The following is a 17,862-nucleotide window of genomic DNA, read 5'->3' as shown; positions in this document are numbered from 1 at the left end:
AATAATAATAGTTAGGTAAATATCCAGTTTTACAAGATTACAATGCTAATGATGAACAATAGATTTAATACATTTATCAAGTAATTAAAAAACTGGGCATACAATTAAAATGTCAAAGTTAATTCACCCATGTGGAAACAGGTAACATTACAACAGTCCATTGTTTTCTGATTTTCACTCCCTAAAAATCAACAGGATCAAGATGAAGGTAAAGAGATGTTCACGCCTCTCCGAATCATAAGATTAGGGTCGCTAAACATGTGTGGATGTACTATGAATATATCCAAAAAGAGGGAGATTGGGAGTATGTTTGTAAGGGAAAAAATGTGAAGTACTAGTATTGAGTGAAACAAAGATGAAAGATACATGCGAGTTTGATTTTGTCAAAGTGAATGGGAAAATGTCTGGTGTAACAAGAGGCAGAGCAAGGGAAGGAGTCATGTTACTGGTGAGTGAGCAACTAAAAGTGTATGTAATGGATTGAAAGAAATTTCCCCCAAGTTAATATGGGTGAAAATAAAGCTGGAAGGTGAAATGTGGGTGTTTGTCAGTGTGTATGGACCAGAGTGTGAAAGAAGAATTCTGGGATGATTTGTCAAAGTGAATTGCAAAGTGGTAATGTTAGGTGACTTGAGCAAACAAGTTGATGATGAAGAAATTGATGGTGTAGTTGGAAAATATGGCATGCTAGGAAGGAATGAAAGTGGAGAGACATTGTTGAAGATGTGTGTGGAGCAGATGATGATGGCTGGAAACAACAAGCCCCTCCAAATTGTTAGGAAAAATTAGGTATTTATTGACCCCCTTTTGACCCTTGGATGTTTATCAGCCCCTTGGATCACATTGACCCCCAGAGATGGATACTGACTACTTTGGAGACCTCTGGTTTAAGGGGTAAAAAATATGAATATCCAGATACTCTCATATAGTCTTATTCAAAAGGTGATAAGGTGATACCTTGATGATAATGGATAGGCTTCAGTATCTTAACAACTATAAGATCTATGGCAAATAAGAGATGTAAATTTCTCCAGGGTTATCCATACTGAAAAGGTCTTGCATGAAAGATGAAACAAAGATCAGTTTGCATCCAGACTTTGCAAGATCCACTGTTAATTGGAATGTCCTAAATGGCAAACAGGGAAATTTCTCAGATATATGGGGCATTGCTGTATTGATCCTGTCCAAGAGTTGAAACCTTAACATGGTGGATAGGTTTGGGAATCTTAATTACTACAAAAGCTATGTCAATAGAAAGGAAATCTCTCTAGGGTCATTCATATTGAGCAGGCTTTGTAACAAAGATGAAACAAAGAGCAGCTTTGTACTCGCATGTGCACACAGTTGCAGGACCCATTGCTAACTGGCACGTCCCTGATGACAAACAGAAATTCCTCATTTGATATATGAGGCACCATCATAATGATGCCATGGACCACTGGGCACCCTATAGATATATTGGGCTCCACTGAATATATGGAATAAGATGACGCCAATGAGACATCTCACCAGAAACCAGTTGGCAGGGAGGTGAGATTACTGCCAAAATTCCTTCATAACAAAATTGAATTGCACAACCAAAAGAAAACTGGGAGCTCATGTTGGGTCATCATCTCCTAAAGGTCCAACCACATTGCCTTGTGTGCTTACAGGTAATGTGCCACCAAATATGAGTAAGCACTGTCCAAGCAGATCCAAGTCTTGGACATTAAACAGCATGAAGAAAATGAAGATCTATAATTACAATGTAAGAACCCTCTCAGAAGACCACAGGTTGCAGAGTATAATTGTAAGAGGCCAGTAGGTAGAGGTAGACATTTAAGTAGATAGAGGGGTAGGTGAAAAGATATGCAAATTTTATAACTTGGATGTTTTGAAACAATGGCCGATAGGAAGTGCAGAGTTGCATATTATAGGAAGTGCAGAGTTGCATATTATAGGAAGTGCAGAGTTGCATATTATAGGAAGTGCAGAGTTGCATATTCTCCCCTGCTGTCTTGTGTTTTATAAACATAGGTTAGGATATCGATAGAGGTGCTGAATTGACAAAATGTAACACGAAGCCACATTCCGCTTGCAACAGATTGCTTGCATACACAGTATTGCTTGAGACAGTATAACAGCCTTTCTGATTGAAGAAAAGGGTGGAGTAGGAGAAAAATTATTGGTGCATGGAGGTAAAGTCACACCCTTAAAGGGTGGCACTTATTTGTAACATTCAAAGTTACTGGATGAATTAAATTGTGATGTCGAAGCAGACTTGGCTTGGTGGGCGTAAGAGGATCTCAGGGGTAGCCCCTTGGTGTAGATCAAAAACCAAGTGTATTTACTTAGAAGAAAGCCGGGACTGCTCGGACAGACAGTCTAGGGAACAACAACAACAACTTAGAAGAAAGAAGATATGAAAAATCAATCTCATTTAATTCACTCCCTTTAGCTTTGAGTGAAGGACTAGGCATGGGGCCTACAGAAGAATGAGCCAACAGACCTTACAATAATGGAAGAACTAGACAATATCAAATGGGACATCATGGGATTGAGTGAAGTCCAAAGAGCAGAGGAAAAACTGATACAGTTACAAGATAGTCATCACCTGTTCTACTATAGAGGTAAGGAAAAAGAAAAAGCTAGTGCAGTAGGATTCTTGTTATCGAGAGGTTGCTGATAATGTAGTCAAATTCAGTAATTTCCATATTTTTCGGACCATAAGGCGCGGGCAAAATCCTTAAAATCGGCCAAAATCAGGTGGTGCGCCTTATCGTGAGGTGCGCCTTATGTGTGGCTTCAGTGCAAAAAAATGCCTCGGACAGTGACGTACTATTTTGACACGTTTCGTAGCTAGCCTGCCGACGGCGACAGTGCATAGGCCTAGCAAAAGTTACAACCAAGTTATAACCAAGATGCATGTATCTTGACGAGAAAATTGCGAAAACTTTGACAATTTTCGAGTCCATGCCACCGCATTCATTCACGCTATCATGGCTATGACATGATAGCGTCCACAACACAGACAGCCATTTTGCATTGGTCTAGTCTCGCTCCACTCTGACTGTAGTCATTTGGGTATTTTTTTAGTTTCGACCATGGGCACAATATAGCAATAGAAAATTAATTATTAATTTTGTAAATTAAAATGTATCAACGTAATATGCAATTTTGTGGGCGGAAATGAAAATAAAAAATACCTTGCTACAAGCAAATATGCTAATGAACGAAGTCGGTAGCATAGGATTGGGACGCCATCTTGTCGTCTGTCAATTGACGGCCTCGGTACTTCCGACAGTACCTTGGCAGGTACATTTTCTTGAAGGAATGTTATGGAGCGGAGATACATGCATTCCTTCAAGCTACAAGAACTGTGTATACCCCGCAAGCTGAGAGAGTGGTTGAAAAGCCCGCCAACGTCTCTAATGAGGACGAGGCGGATGACATTTAATTTGCAGGTAATGATTTATTAAACACAGGTTAGGTTAGGTTAGGTTAGACGAATTTATCATCCTTTCATTTCTTCGACTTCGGCATCTATCATAACAAACATGGCGTACCATTCGTCTGACACAATTTCGTTACTTATGAAATCTGTTTTAGCATTATAATCATAATTTACAAAATTAATAATTAATTTTCTATTGCTATATTGCGCCCATGGTCGAAACTAAAAATTTACCATCATTTGTAATAAATCTTGTGTTTTTAAGTGAATAGAGAATTCTGGTAATAAAACTGCTAATGTTGGTTTTATTCCCCACAATTCCCGCAACGTGTTTATGTTGTTTTTTAGGGGTATTGGCAGGGCAGATATTCCATGGAGGTGGTCTGATTTCACTGACCAAAAAAAATATATATATATATAATTTATTTTTGTAATTTTACTAAATCCCAACCGATTTTTCTCATTCATCAATGAAAATGTTCAGTTCTGAATGCACTCACATATGCATGATTATCCGATGACGAGACCAGGTGCGCCTTATGGTCAGGCGCACCTTATGTAAGGACGGGGAATAGCAAATTACGGGTGCGCCTTATGGTACGAAGCGCCTTATGGTCCAAAAAATACGGTTATCAGACAGGGTAGCTTGGATTGTGATTAGGCTGTGTAAAAGATACACTCTAAAAACAGTTCTGGTTTATGTACCAACTTCACAGGGTTCAGATGATGAAATTGAGTCCTATGATGATTTAAATCTGGTAATGGATCAAGAAAAATGTAAGTACACATTGGTAATAGACAACTTTAATGCTTAAGTAGGAAAGACGATGGGAGATGAGTCATACATTGGAAAGTTTGGAGTAGGTAAAAGAAATGGTTGAGGTGAGATATTAGTTAACTTTGCGAAGAACTACAACATGAGAATAATGAACACTTTCTTCAAAAAGTGTGTAGGTTGTAAATGGACCTGGCAGAGTCCAAATAGAACACCAAAGAATGAAGTAGACTTCATATTAGATGAGAGCAAGAGTGGTAACAATGTTATGGTCATAAATAAAGTCAACACAGGTAGTAACCATAGGAGAGTAGGTTGCACAACTAAATTCATTTCAGAGGTGATAGAAATAAACTAGTTTTAAAAAAGAAAATAGGCCTCACGAAGGTTAAGGATAAAAAAAAGGGAATTTCAGTTAGAAGTTAAAAATAAATTTGAAGCTCTATAAATTATCATGGAATATCAATTTAATGAATATCATAAGGGAATTGGCAGAGAAAGTAGGAAGTACAAAAAGTACTAGTGAAAACAAATACTCCAAAGCTACAAATGACCTAATTAAAAGAAGGACTATGCAGATTAAAAGCAGGAGAGACGAAATAGAGAGAGTAGAACTAAACAAGCTTATCAACAAGAGGCAGAGATCTGAGAAAAGAAAGAGAAACATGGCTGAAACAGAGGAAACTATTCAGAAAGGTGATGATATGATGATGATATGGTTTAACGTCACAAACTACCCCCTATCGGAAGGCTAGGACGGTGCCCCTCACAGAAGGCTTTGCAGATAGGTAAAAGTATTAAAAGGATGAAGCACAAACATGCTTTAGGAAGACAGCAAATGATATGTTTGAAAGATAGAAATGGAGGGATCATTAAATGCAGAGACAGAATGGTAAAAAGAGTACAATTTTGCCAAGAGCTTTACTCATTGAAGACCATAGCTGAATCAGTAAATTCATCTGTAGAAGTTAGTATTGTTCCAGAAATTACAAAGGAAGACATAGAGTTTGCTCTAGAAAATATGAAATGAGGAAAAGCACCATGGGAAGATGGTATATTGATAGACCTTTTGAAAGACACAGGGGAAAAGTTCATATTAAGTTAACTCAGTTGTACACACAGTACTTTAGTCAAGAAGGTATTCCTGAATCCTGGTGCAATGCTATAGTAATTTTGCTGCATAGAAAAGGAGACCAGAATGACCTTAGTAACTACCAAATGATTGGCTTGCTATCAAATGTATAATATATAAAGTATTCTCCAAGATCCTTACAAATAGACTAAATCAAGTTTTAGATGGAAACCAACTGAGAGAACCGGCAGGCTTTAGAAAAAGATATTCTACTCTAGACCTTTTGCAGGCCACGAACCAACTAATCGAGAAAATTACAGAATACAATATACCTCTTGTTTAGCTTTTGCATATTGCAAGAAGGCCTTTGACTTGGTAGAATGAATAGCAATACTAAACTCACTATGCGAGCAGGGTGCAAACAAACAGATCATAAGGGTTCTAGAAAAGATTTAAGCAAAAATTACAACTGAAATTCAACTACATAAAGACAAAAAATAAATAAAAATAAAGATCGAGAGAGGAGTATGGCAAGGCAATACAATTTCACCAAATGTATTTACAGCTTGCTAGGAAGAGATTTTCAGAAGGTTGAGTTGGGAAAAGTTTGAAGATTAATGGCGAATATTTTATCCACCTATTTGTGGATGACATTATTGTTATTTCAGAGAGAGCTGAAGACTTGCATGATATGCTGAGTGATCTGAACAAGGAAAGTCTCAAAGCAGGTTTAAAAATGAATAAGAGTAAAACCAAGGTAATGTTCAACATGAATGTTCAAAGAGATTATAATTATAATCAATGGTAAGAGCCTAGAAGAAGTTGAAGTGTATAGTTATTTAGACCAGATAGTGAGAGTGACCAAAGATCATGATAATGAAATAAAAAGGCATATTACAATTGGTTGGAAAGTGTTTGGTAAGTATAATAAAATCCTGAGAGGCTCTCTACCTTTATGTTTGAAACCTAAAGTTTACAATCAATGCATTCTGCCAGCAATAATCTACAAGTATGAGACTTGGAAACTGACGAAGGCAATGGAGACAAAACTAAGGAATGCACAGAGGGGAATTGAGTGATCAATGATGGGAATAATTCTGAGAGACTCAAAGAGAGCAAGTTGGGCGAGACAGCAGTCTAGGGTGAAAAATATTGTGGAGGTGATAAAAGAAATGAAGTGAAATGGGGCAGGTAAGTTAGTGCAAATGCCTGATGAGTGATGGAGCAAGTGTGTTACTGAGTGGACTCTGCAAGGTGGGAAGTATGGAAATGGGAAACCAGAGAGAAGGTGGAGAGATGAGATAGAGAAGTTGGCAGGAATGACATGGGAAAGGTTGGCACAGTCATGTGAATCATGAAATGCTATGAAAGAGGCCTTTGTTCAGTAGTGAACTTAGGATGGCTCAGTTGATTGATTGGATTGCTGTATTGATGATATACCTCACTGGATGTCATGTAAGTATACTGGGCTCCATCAAATACAGTGCACTGAATGTGAGGTGTCTGGAACCACAATGATGAATACATCACTGGTCACAGTATGTTTTCTGTATCATCTGGAAATTCACATTCTTTTTTATACTCATCAAGAAGAGTGGTATGTTTGCCATTGCACCCTACCTCCTTCAGAATAGATTTAAAGTTTGACCTATTTCCTGTTTTGGAAGAAGTTGCAGATTTTCCTCCTTGCCACACTTTCTGGTTGCGAGTGGAAATGGTGTCCCACTTCAGCTGAGGTGCTGTGCCTTCTATTACAAATATTGGAAGGATTCCCAATTGCAGAAACGTGGATGTCCTAAACAGCAAGTTACTGGAATGAAGTCATTAATAGATTTTCATTAAATATGCACATGACAAAATATTATCACAGAAATTATCTAAATTCTAATAAAATAGCAGAATCTTTTTCAGATTAATTTTGACGATTAAGATATTGAACCACTTCAGTGCGATGATGCCTATGTCATGAGGCGCAAGTGGATACACATGTATGTCGGAGTCGGCGTCTTGATTACATATATTTTTTGTAGTTGTACATGAGTTACCCCTGGATTCTGTGAACTGATTTGATCATGTTTTCTGTGTTTATTATTACTCAGAGTAAAAGAGAACGAGTAATACAGCAGTGACTTTATATTTTATAATGTGAGTAGTGTGATGAATTGTACATATGGCAGCCAATGCTGCACGCAAGAATTTGACTCGTACTGAAGTGGTTAAATATATATGTAAATATAAATCACAACAACTTGCACTACCACAGGTACATTCTCTTCTCACTTTTCATGACAAGAAAATACATAAGAAAGGAATTAGTGAAACCAGACTAGGGGGAAATAACTGTAGTCTCTAACATTTTGAATAAATGAGAGAGAGAGAGAGAGAGAGAGAGAGAGAGAGAGAGAGAGAGAGAGAGAGAGAGAGAGAGAGAGAGAGAGAGAGAGAGAGAGGAGAGAGAGAGAGAGAGAGAGAGGGGAGAGAGAGAGAGAGAGAGAGAGAGAGAGAGAGAGAGAGAGAGAGAGAGAGAGAGAGAGAGAGAGAGCGGAGAGAGAGAGAGAGAGAGAGAGAGAGAGAGAGGGGAGAGAGAGAGAGAGGGGAGAGAGAGAGAGAGAGAGAGATTTTGAGAGAGAGAGAGAGAGAGAGAGAGAGAGAGAGAGAGAGAGAGAGAGAGAGAGAGAGAGAGAGAGAGAGAGAGAAAGGAAATGAGAGAAGAGATAGAAGGTAAGAGAAGAGAAGAGAAAAACTGTCTTTAATTCTCATTGTATAATTGGTGGAAGAAGGACAATTACTGATGTAAAATCATCAAAGATACAGAACACATTCAAACTGGATTACTGCATCCCACACTTCCTACAGCACTACTTACCGTAAATGTGGTTTGGCAATATAGCCCATTCTGAGAGCCTGGGCTTCACACACCCAACAGGAGAGATCAACAGCTATGTTTTTTCCTTCTAAAGCACTTAGGGGCAATACTTCCCCTACAGGGGATAAAACAGCCCACAAGTCTTTCACCCCCATGGCTTATGACCAGCTGAAAGCACTGCTTAAGACTACTGCTCTTCTTTGCTTCTGCCTTAATTCTGGAAAAAAAAAAAAAAAAAAAAAAAAATTAGAACAGACATGTCCAAGGGTATTTTAAGGATTATTTTTTCCAATGATCTATGGCGATAACTTCTGCACGTCAATGCATGCACGTTTATCTATTTGTGGGAATCTCTTGCCAAAGACATAGATAACAAGACTAGATGTATCATAGCTGTTGGCTGGCAGGAGGAACACATTACTTTTCATGAAGGGTATGCTAGAAACATGAAATACAAATGCTTGAGAAATTATCTCCATGACTTAACTCCAAGGACTTGAAGCTAATTACACTGATGATGTGCTTTAGCTAAGTCAGCACAAGATAAATGACTCACATCCGATAAAATTAATGTTCAAATTTCAAGTCATAGAAAACAAGATAATCAGCAAGTCTTGAAAGCTGGCACAAAAAGATAAAATTAAAAATGTCTGGGTCAGAGACCAGGTAACTGAGAATGAGCAAACACACAAGAAATTGTAAAATAAGCCAAGGATAAAAATGAAATATGAAGAGGAAAAACAACAATTTTTCTGAAGAGTTCTCAATCAGAGCCTGAAATAATTATTTTGAGAAGAGAGAATAATAGAACAGAAGAAACAATGTAAAGAAACTAAAAGTATCCTTTACTAATGTAGGTCTTTACTATCAGCCAAGTTAGAAATGTGTACTTGATGGTAAATCACCCTGATAGATTAGCAAGACAAACACAGAGGATTACAAAGGAAGAGCATGCTCACAGGAGACCTTTTGGTCCATAACTAGGTCAGATGTGAGAAAAAATAAATTAAAATAACAATGATAATAATATCATAGACATACATACACCAAGGGCTTTTTCCCCCTAACAAGGAAATTAGCCAAAGTCAAAGGCATAAATCTACTCCCATCCATTTCATCTCCACATACTCCACTCCCATTCACCATACCTCCCTCCCTTTTTTCTTGGGTCCTCCTGATTGACAGGTCATCCCTGCATCTCAATCACTGCCCTGGGTCAGAGGCAATGCAGGAAGACACAGCACATCCACAGTAAGGCAGCTTCATTTAATCATAGACCCCCTCTCTCATACAGAAATGGAGAAGACAGGGAGAAACCCCTTCGGACTGCATCAAAATATCATTCCCACATACTCATACCCCCATCCCCCACCCACTCCCTTCCATGCATCATAGCATCATCCATACATAGCCATTCTCCACTCACCACTATCTTCTGTCTTCTCCCTTCCTTCTTCAACAGACATTCCCCTCTTTTCCCCCACCCATCCATCCCATCCTCATCCACCCCCTCATGTTCACTCCTACCTCTGCCTTCCAAACTTTTTACTAATCTTTCTCTACTCATTCTTTCTATGTGTCCAAACCATCCCAATACTCTTTCATCAACCCTATCTCCCAACTCCTTTTCCACCCCTGTATTCCTCACCTCATTACTCACCCTATCCAGTCTAGTAACCCCTACCATACTTCTCAGGCATTTCATCTCAAACACATTTTTCTGCCCCATACAGTGCTGTCAGCACAATCACCCCTTCATATAATCTCTTCTTAGCACCCATTCCCAAATGTCGTTTCTCATTACACTTTTTAATCCCCCAAGGCATTTACTTGTTTCTCTCAATCTACATTCTACCTCCACCTCCACTCCTCCCTTTCCCACCACATTCACACCCAAGTACCTAAACCTATCCAGTTTCTCCAGTCTCTCTCCCTTGATACTCACTTCCAATTTGCTGCCATCCTCTCCCCTTGTACTGTACATCTATTCACCTTACTTTTACCCACATTCATCTTCAACTTCTTTTGCACACTTTCCCAACCTCCGCCACTAACTTCCTTAACCACTTCCATACGGTGATGCCTACATTGGCGTCATGAGGAGCAAGTGGGTACGTGATGATGCCGACGTCGGCGTCTTGATTATATTTATTGTAGTCGTACCTACGTAACCTACATTCTCTCTAAACTGGCATCATCATATTTTCTATGGTTATCAAAATTCACAGGTGAAAGAGAACGAACGATTGAGCACTGAGTTTATTTTTTATAATGCGATTATTATGATGCAACATCGCACGTCGGGCAGCTAATGCTGCCAGACATGCGATGTGCCCCGGAGTGAAGAGGTTAATCCTTCCTCTGGTCCAGTTATGAGTGCATTGTTGTCAGCAAACAAGAACTGGCTTATCTCCCACTTTCTCCATTTTCTTTAACCATCTCCAATCCCTAACCCATTACCCTTGCATTTACCTTCCACATAATGTGCAAATTGAACAGCCATGGCAACATGACACATCCCTGGTGAAGTCTCACTTTTACCTCAGACCACTCACTCTTTCCATTTCTAATTCTAACACAGACTCTACTACTCTCGTAAAAACTCTTGACTGATCTTAACAGCTTTCCTTCTATCCCATATATCTAAAATACCCACTACATTGACTTCCTGTCTACCCTATCATAAGCCTTTTCCAAATCCATAAAGGCCCCAAAAAACATCCTTACCTTTTCCTAAAGCTTTCTCACATATCTGACTTACAACAAAAATTGGATTCATCCAACCCTACCTGTCCTGAACCAACACTGTTCCTAACCAATTACTCCCTCTATTCCTCTCTCAATCAAAACCTTCCCATAAGCCTTCACAACTACAGTCAACAAACTGATCCTTCTGAAACTACTACACTCATACTTGTCCCCTTTTCCCTTGTAAAGCAGAATTATACAGGCACTCCTCCAGTCTTCCAGCACTCTACCCTCTTTTAGACAAATATTAACCTCACTAGCCAGTCCACCATCACTGTAACTCCCTTTTTTTAGACACCACATGACACCTATTTAACCCAGGTGCCTTACCCAGTATTAAAGAAGTTAATGACATAAAAAAAAAAAAAAAATCCACTGAAGGACAACCACACACCAACCGGCTTTGTCTCACATGGACCAACTGCAACCAGAGTCCCACAACACCCATGTGTAAGCTGTCTAAAAGGAGTCCGTCGCAATAGCAGAGCCATCAGCTGCAAATCATGTGGGAAATGGAATCACATCAAGTGCTGTGGAATTTCTCTTGAGACCTACAATGCTGCCTTGGTGAATGAGGACATTCTCCACTTCACTTGCATTGGGTGTACACTCAATGAACTACCAGGAGCCCCCTTGTCCGACGGTGAGGTTGACCCTTCACCTGTTAACCCCGATCGCTGTGCCTCCCCCCAGTCAACACCCGGGGGTGATTTCAGCTGCTTCAACAAGCGGGGCCTCCACTTCGTGCACTTAAATGCCAGAAGCCTTCTACTTAAGATAGACGAATTCCGTCTACTTGCGCGGCAGACCAGGGCAGCAGTCATCGGTGTCACCGAAACTTGGCTAGGCAGTACCATCTCCGACTCGGAAATTGCGATTCCGGGTTATAGTGTTGTGCGTAATGATAGAAAGAGGACCGGAGGAGGGGTTTGTACTTACATATGTAACGACTTAGCATTCAACCCCCGTACAGACCTTATGAGTAACGATGGGCTCAAAGCTGTGTGGATAGAAATATTGTTACCCAAATTGCATCCCATCTTATGCGGGGTCTGTTACAGACCACCAAAACAGATGTCCTTCTATAGCGCATTAGAATCCACCTGTTTCAATCGGGTCAATATGCATGACCAAGAAATTATTATCCTAGGTGATTTTAATATGAATCTGGCAAGTACAAATAATAACCTTATTAAGCCAATGAGAAACTTGCTAATATCTCATGGCCTGACACAACTGATTGACGAGCCCACTAGAATAACAGGCACATCCAGTTCCATCATAGATCATATCCTGGTCTCCGATCGTAACAAGATAACGCAGTCTGGTGCTTGTGATTATGGTCTTTGTGACCACAAGCTCATATATTGTACTAGGAAAGCTAGGAAGACGGTTTTCAACAAGCACAACACAGTGAAGCTTCGTTCCATGAAGCATTACTCACGAGAACATTTTGTAGATGAACTGGGTAGGACAGACTGGTCACCAGTTCTAAATTGTACCGATGTTTATAAGGCTTGGTCTAATCTTAAGTACACATTTCTTACTATTATAGAGTAGCACCTCTCAAAGAGATACGAATAAAACAGAGGACGGAGCCATGGATGACTAAGGAAATACTGGGTTTAATTAGAGATAGAGACAGATTTATTGCCAGATTTAGGAAAAGTGGAAATCAGGAGGACTATAATGGCTTTCTGTACTATAGGAATCAGGTGAATTATTGGAAGGATAAAGCCAAAGCTGATTATTGTACTAAGATGGTGCACCATAACAAACACGATCCAAGGAAGCTTTGGCAAACACTGAAGACCCTAGAAGTTCACACAAAGCCTGGTAACAAAGTAGACAGGATAGGACTATTGATAAACGGTGAGCTCAACTCTGATAGGAACACCATAGCCAATCACTTCAACACCTTTTTCACAAATATTGCCACAAAACTAGTTAAATCCCTCCCTACAGGTTCTGGGAAGTTTGGGCTGAGGTACGTTCAGGAGTATTATAAGGACAAGTCCTCAAAGTGTTTCAAACTGCATAAGACCACTCAAAAAGAAGTGTTTAAATTACTGGCTAGCATAAGTGCCAATAAGGCTACAGGGTTAGATGACATTCCTGCAAGGTTTGTTAAGGATGGAGCCTCAATTATTACTCCCCCAATAACCCACATAATAAATTTGTCTATTGGTTCAGGATTTATCTCAAGCGACATGAAAAGGGCTCGGGTAACACCTCTTTACAAGAAAAACGCAAAAACTGAGGCAGGTAACTACAGGCCTGTTTCAATTCTAGGTATTATTTCGAAGGTCTTGGAACGTACCGTATACAATCAGTTAGATACCTACCTCAGGGAATGTAATCTACTATACGGTATGCAATCTGGTTTTAGAACGAACTACTCAACAGACACCAGCTTAATATACCTTTATGATCTGATAAAACAGGAATGCGACAGAGGTAATTACACTGGTTTAGTCTTGTTGGATCTTCAAAGGGCATTTGATACAGTGGACCATGATATTTTATTAAAAAAACTTCAGGCATTAGGAGTGGCGAATATTGGCTGGTTCAAGACCTACCTTACAGGTCGCAATCAACTAGTACAGGTAAATGAAGCCTGCTCAGATGACAGAGAGATAACTTGTGGTGTACCACAAGGTTCAATTCTAGGACCGCTACTGTCCCTGATCTATATTAACGACATGCCAGGTGTGGTGAACTGTAAGTTACTGCTATTTGCAGACGACTCTGCTCTAATTGTCTCAGGTAGGGACCCAGTTGAAGTAGAGGAGAAACTGAGTGTCGAACTGTCATCGGTCCAGGACTGGCTCATAGATAATAGGCTGTCCTTACACCTCGGTAAAACGGAAAGTATTGTCTTTGCATCCAAACCCAACCTCAGGAAACGCAGCGATGTACAAGTCAGATATGGGGTTAATGTCTTGGAGTCAAAACAAGAGGTAACCTATCTTGGAATACCCTTAAATCAGTCCCTCTCAGGGAATGCTATAACAGATAAGATTGTTTCCAAGTGTTCATATAAAGTCAAATTTTTGTACAGAAAAGCCAGAAATTTTGATCTGGAAACAAAGAAGCTTCTGGTCTCAGCCTTGTTACAACATCACTTTGATTACGCTTGTAGCTCCTGGTACAGTAGTCTGAGCAGAAAAAACCAGTCCCGGCTACAGGTTACACAGAATAAGATAATTAGATTCATACTAAACCTACCTCAACGTAGTCATATTGGTATTGAAGAATTTAGCAAGGTAGGAATGTTACCTGTAAAATATCGTGTCCAGCAGCTGAAACTAAACCAGGTTTACAATGTCATTCATAATTCTGCTCCCTCATATGTGAGCTGTAATTTTACATTATCGGCTGAGAACCGAACCCGGAACAGTCAAGAGTCTCTTATTGTACCTCATGCAGGTCCCTTCACCAAAAACAGTTTTCACTTCACAGGTGCTCAACTATGGAACTCATTACCTGTGTCCATTAAGAAGTCAAATAGCAAGGTTACCTTCAAGAAAAAAGTCAAGGGTTACTATATGTCTCAGCTATGGACAGAGAACAGCCTTGATTTTGTGTACTACTAGCTTAGTGAGGGATACCTGATTCCATGAGTAATACCATCCATATCTGCGTTCACTCATAACTGTTTCTGACCTCCCCTCCCCCCTTTTTTCAGAAGTTTAGTTCAGCATAACAATGATTGATGTTTACAAATTGGTTTCCACCTTTGTTTTGCCAGTCATAATATGGCATATGTCTCAGGTAGGTTCCGAGAACAGTTATGATCTGACCTTTTTCCTCATTCTCCTTGTTGTTTTACTCATTCGAGTACTGGTCCCCTGTACCCTACCTCTGGTGCTTCAGGTTATAATGTACTACTCATAGTAATTGCCCACTCCGTCCTGAGATTCAGGTAAAATGTTAGATTTAATTAATAGGTGACCCTAGCTGCAGTGTAGGATTCGCTATAACTACATGTTGTTACAGATGTAGAATATTGTAGTATATCATTAATGGTCCTACTCTGATATAGTACTCACTCATACATGTTGATACAGATGTAGAAAAATGCAGTATATTATTAATGGTACTACTCCAATATAGTACTCACTCATACTGTTTTGTTACAGTTTAACATCATTTTGTTGTTCCTTTGCTTAATGCAATGTTCCTTTTGGATGGTGCTCAAATATTTGGACTCAATGTTCCTATGTGTACAAACATTTCAGTAATATTAGCAAAACTATAACAATGTTTATGTGTCATATGTGTACTGACTGGTATTACTCATGAGTGTCTCTGGTCCCCTCAACCCCCTATGTATGTTTGTCCGTGTGACTTAATGCAGAAAAATAACCTGATGAGGACCACAATGGAAATAAGCATTCATGCTTTTTGTGTTATCCTCGGCAATTTACATTTATTATTTCGAACTATGTGTTCTTGTCATTATTTGCACTTCATGTCCATTGATTTATTGCCAAATAAAGTCTATCTATCTATCTACCAGTTAGTTACTTTCTCCCACACATTTTTTGTGAACAAGATATCACACAGGTCCCAAAAACATGGACCATTATGCATACTCGAAACGTTTGCAAAACAGTCCACACTAAATTATGTATGATACATCAACATAATATACATTTTTCTTGGCAGAAATCAATAACAAAAAAAGTTGCTAAAAGTGATACACTAAAGATTGGAGCCACAACAGCTGCTTGAGATGCAATCTTTATTTTGGTAGATACAGAGGTCAAAGAAATTGTGATAAATTTGTCTATCTAATGTACCTAACCTAACCTGCATTTAGTAATGTGGCACCCATAATTCTAGAGGTAATTAGGGTTGTCATAGTCTTTAACCTGCACATCTATCATAACAAAGATGGCAACTCAATGAGTATAGCCACGGCTTTGTTCATTTGTACATTGCTCTTAGCAATTTTTTGTTATTGATTTCCTGAAAAAAAAAATATATATATATTACATTGATGTATTTTAAATTAGAAGATTATTTAATTTTCTAATGCTACATCTTGTAGGTGTGCACTTCTATTAAAAAAAAAGCATTGCTCCTTTCCTGTATACTATAATAATTAGGCAAATACAGAGAATAGTAAATGCAGAAGTAAAAATGATAGCCAACTGATATGTCCTCAGACTTTAACCCAGCTGAAGTGTCTGTATAGATGAACACTCTTTAGCTTAATCTTCATTGTATTTGTTATTTATAATTGTCCATCACACCAGTACTGAATTATGAGCATCCTATGACAATGCTGCATTGTGACTAGTCATTTAAAAATTACCATCACATTATTGGGTATAATTGCATTTCTCTTCAATATGCAAAAGCATGTTTTCAATTATATTAGTCAATAGAGCCCATCACTATAATCAATTTGAACAAGTATATCATATAGTGTAAACCAATAATACACAAGATAATTAATTTAATTCAATTAAGAAAATTTGGGGATCCTATCACCTTGGACTGCCTATCTCTGTCTTCAATTCGCTCCTGTGTGTTTGATTGTTTACCGGACACATGCACCACTCAATCATGACGTCAGAACCAGTCAGTGTTGAGACATGTATTAGCTTAGCTATCGACAATTAGTGATAATTATTTCAAACATCATACATAGTGGTTTGTAAAGTACGAGGATTCATGGTCAGTTTGAATCTGAGAATGGCTGTGGCAATTGTGTCAATTTCATGTCCAGGCTGTCCATATGATTATTAGAAATTTCTGTACAATTTCCATTCCAATAATGAAAATGCACTGGAATATCTGGTCTCACGGATTTCTTCCATGCATTGTGGATTGCCCAAATTGCGAGCTTCTGTGTTCATTCATTTATGGTTGCTATCAGTAATCTCTACAAGCCTCATGGGAATTAACAGGAAGATCACCCAGAGTACCACATCCATACCTAAGATGACAATCCAGACTTGCCATCAGGAGATAGCTCATCACCTGAAACCCCGGCCTATCCACCAGCTGGCATGAAACAGGTACAGGTAGAAAACAGCTGGGAATTTGCCAGGTTTGGGGGTCCTGGGTAGGGTACGCCCTTGCAAGGGGGGTTCAGGGGGGTACCTCCCAGTATGGGGTTAGGTTTTGCGACGGAAATTATGTACACCATCAATGAATACACAACAGAACATTATAACATATCTCACAAGAAACACATAAGCCACATATGGAAATCGTTGGTTGGGTGAAACTATAAATTGTCCAATAATACTCCTGGAGATCGAGTTATATTGTGCGGAAATGCAATTTCATCCATTACTGACATTATGATTGTACATTACTTAGCCTCAGCTTAGCCTTAGGTAAGTAAGGCTACCTACATACTTTTGACTTTATTTCAGTGTAAATAATTTTACAGACAATTCAATGTTGTATAATTGTATATGCAACAATCTTGTTTTGTCTTACAACGTCTCCTCTTTTATATTATACTGCAATGTGATGATTACTACATACCATCTATTTTCCATTTTGGAACGAGTGGGATAGTTTGAATTTGACAGCTGCGGCTGTGCTGGCGAACTTGCGAAGTTTGTTTATATTTTGGGTACACTTACAGGTACTCCACATAAGCGGCCCTATAGGACCAAAATAAATAATAATAATTATCTCCTCTCACCTGAATTTTAGTGAATTTGACTGAATTTATTTCATATCGATAGTTCGAGAAAGGTGACAATTGTCAACATCAGACATGTAATAACACCATGACACCATTAGTGAATATTAATATGGAAACAGAGATCTAAGTAGGTTGGAGGAGATTTCAAAATACGCTTACTAAAAGTATTCATATCAAATATTTATCAAAGACTATATAGGAAAGATGGGAAAGCTTCTATCTTTTACTAATAAGAAAACGTCATCCATCCAGCGTGAATGCGCGCCATCTATCGACAGAGCCGCAAACTATA

At 38.9% G+C, this 17,862-nt stretch overlaps 1 protein-coding gene across 1 annotated transcript in view; it reads right to left on the bottom strand.

Annotated features, from left to right (window-relative positions):
* LOC143035183 (uncharacterized) overlaps positions 1 to 17,555 on the bottom strand; it is a 52,168-nt gene extending 34,613 nt beyond the window's left edge. Inside the window, exons 1-3 of the mRNA XM_076201858.1 lie at positions 17,405 to 17,555; positions 8,147 to 8,363; positions 6,901 to 7,090 (exon numbers count right to left, since the gene is read on the bottom strand). Coding sequence (XP_076057973.1) covers positions 6,901 to 7,090; positions 8,147 to 8,301 — 345 coding nt within the window. The 5' untranslated portion in view covers positions 8,302 to 8,363; positions 17,405 to 17,555. The remainder of the gene's footprint in view (positions 1 to 6,900; positions 7,091 to 8,146; positions 8,364 to 17,404) is intronic.
* Positions 17,556 to 17,862: the final 307 nt, after the last annotated feature.

The sequence above is a fragment of the Oratosquilla oratoria genome, chromosome 18 (assembly GCF_046742065.1).
Source record: "Oratosquilla oratoria isolate Oo_2021 chromosome 18, ASM4674206v1, whole genome shotgun sequence".
Classification (NCBI taxonomy): Eukaryota; Metazoa; Arthropoda; class Malacostraca; order Stomatopoda; family Squillidae; genus Oratosquilla; species Oratosquilla oratoria.
This window is presented reverse-complemented; position numbering and strand designations above follow the sequence as displayed.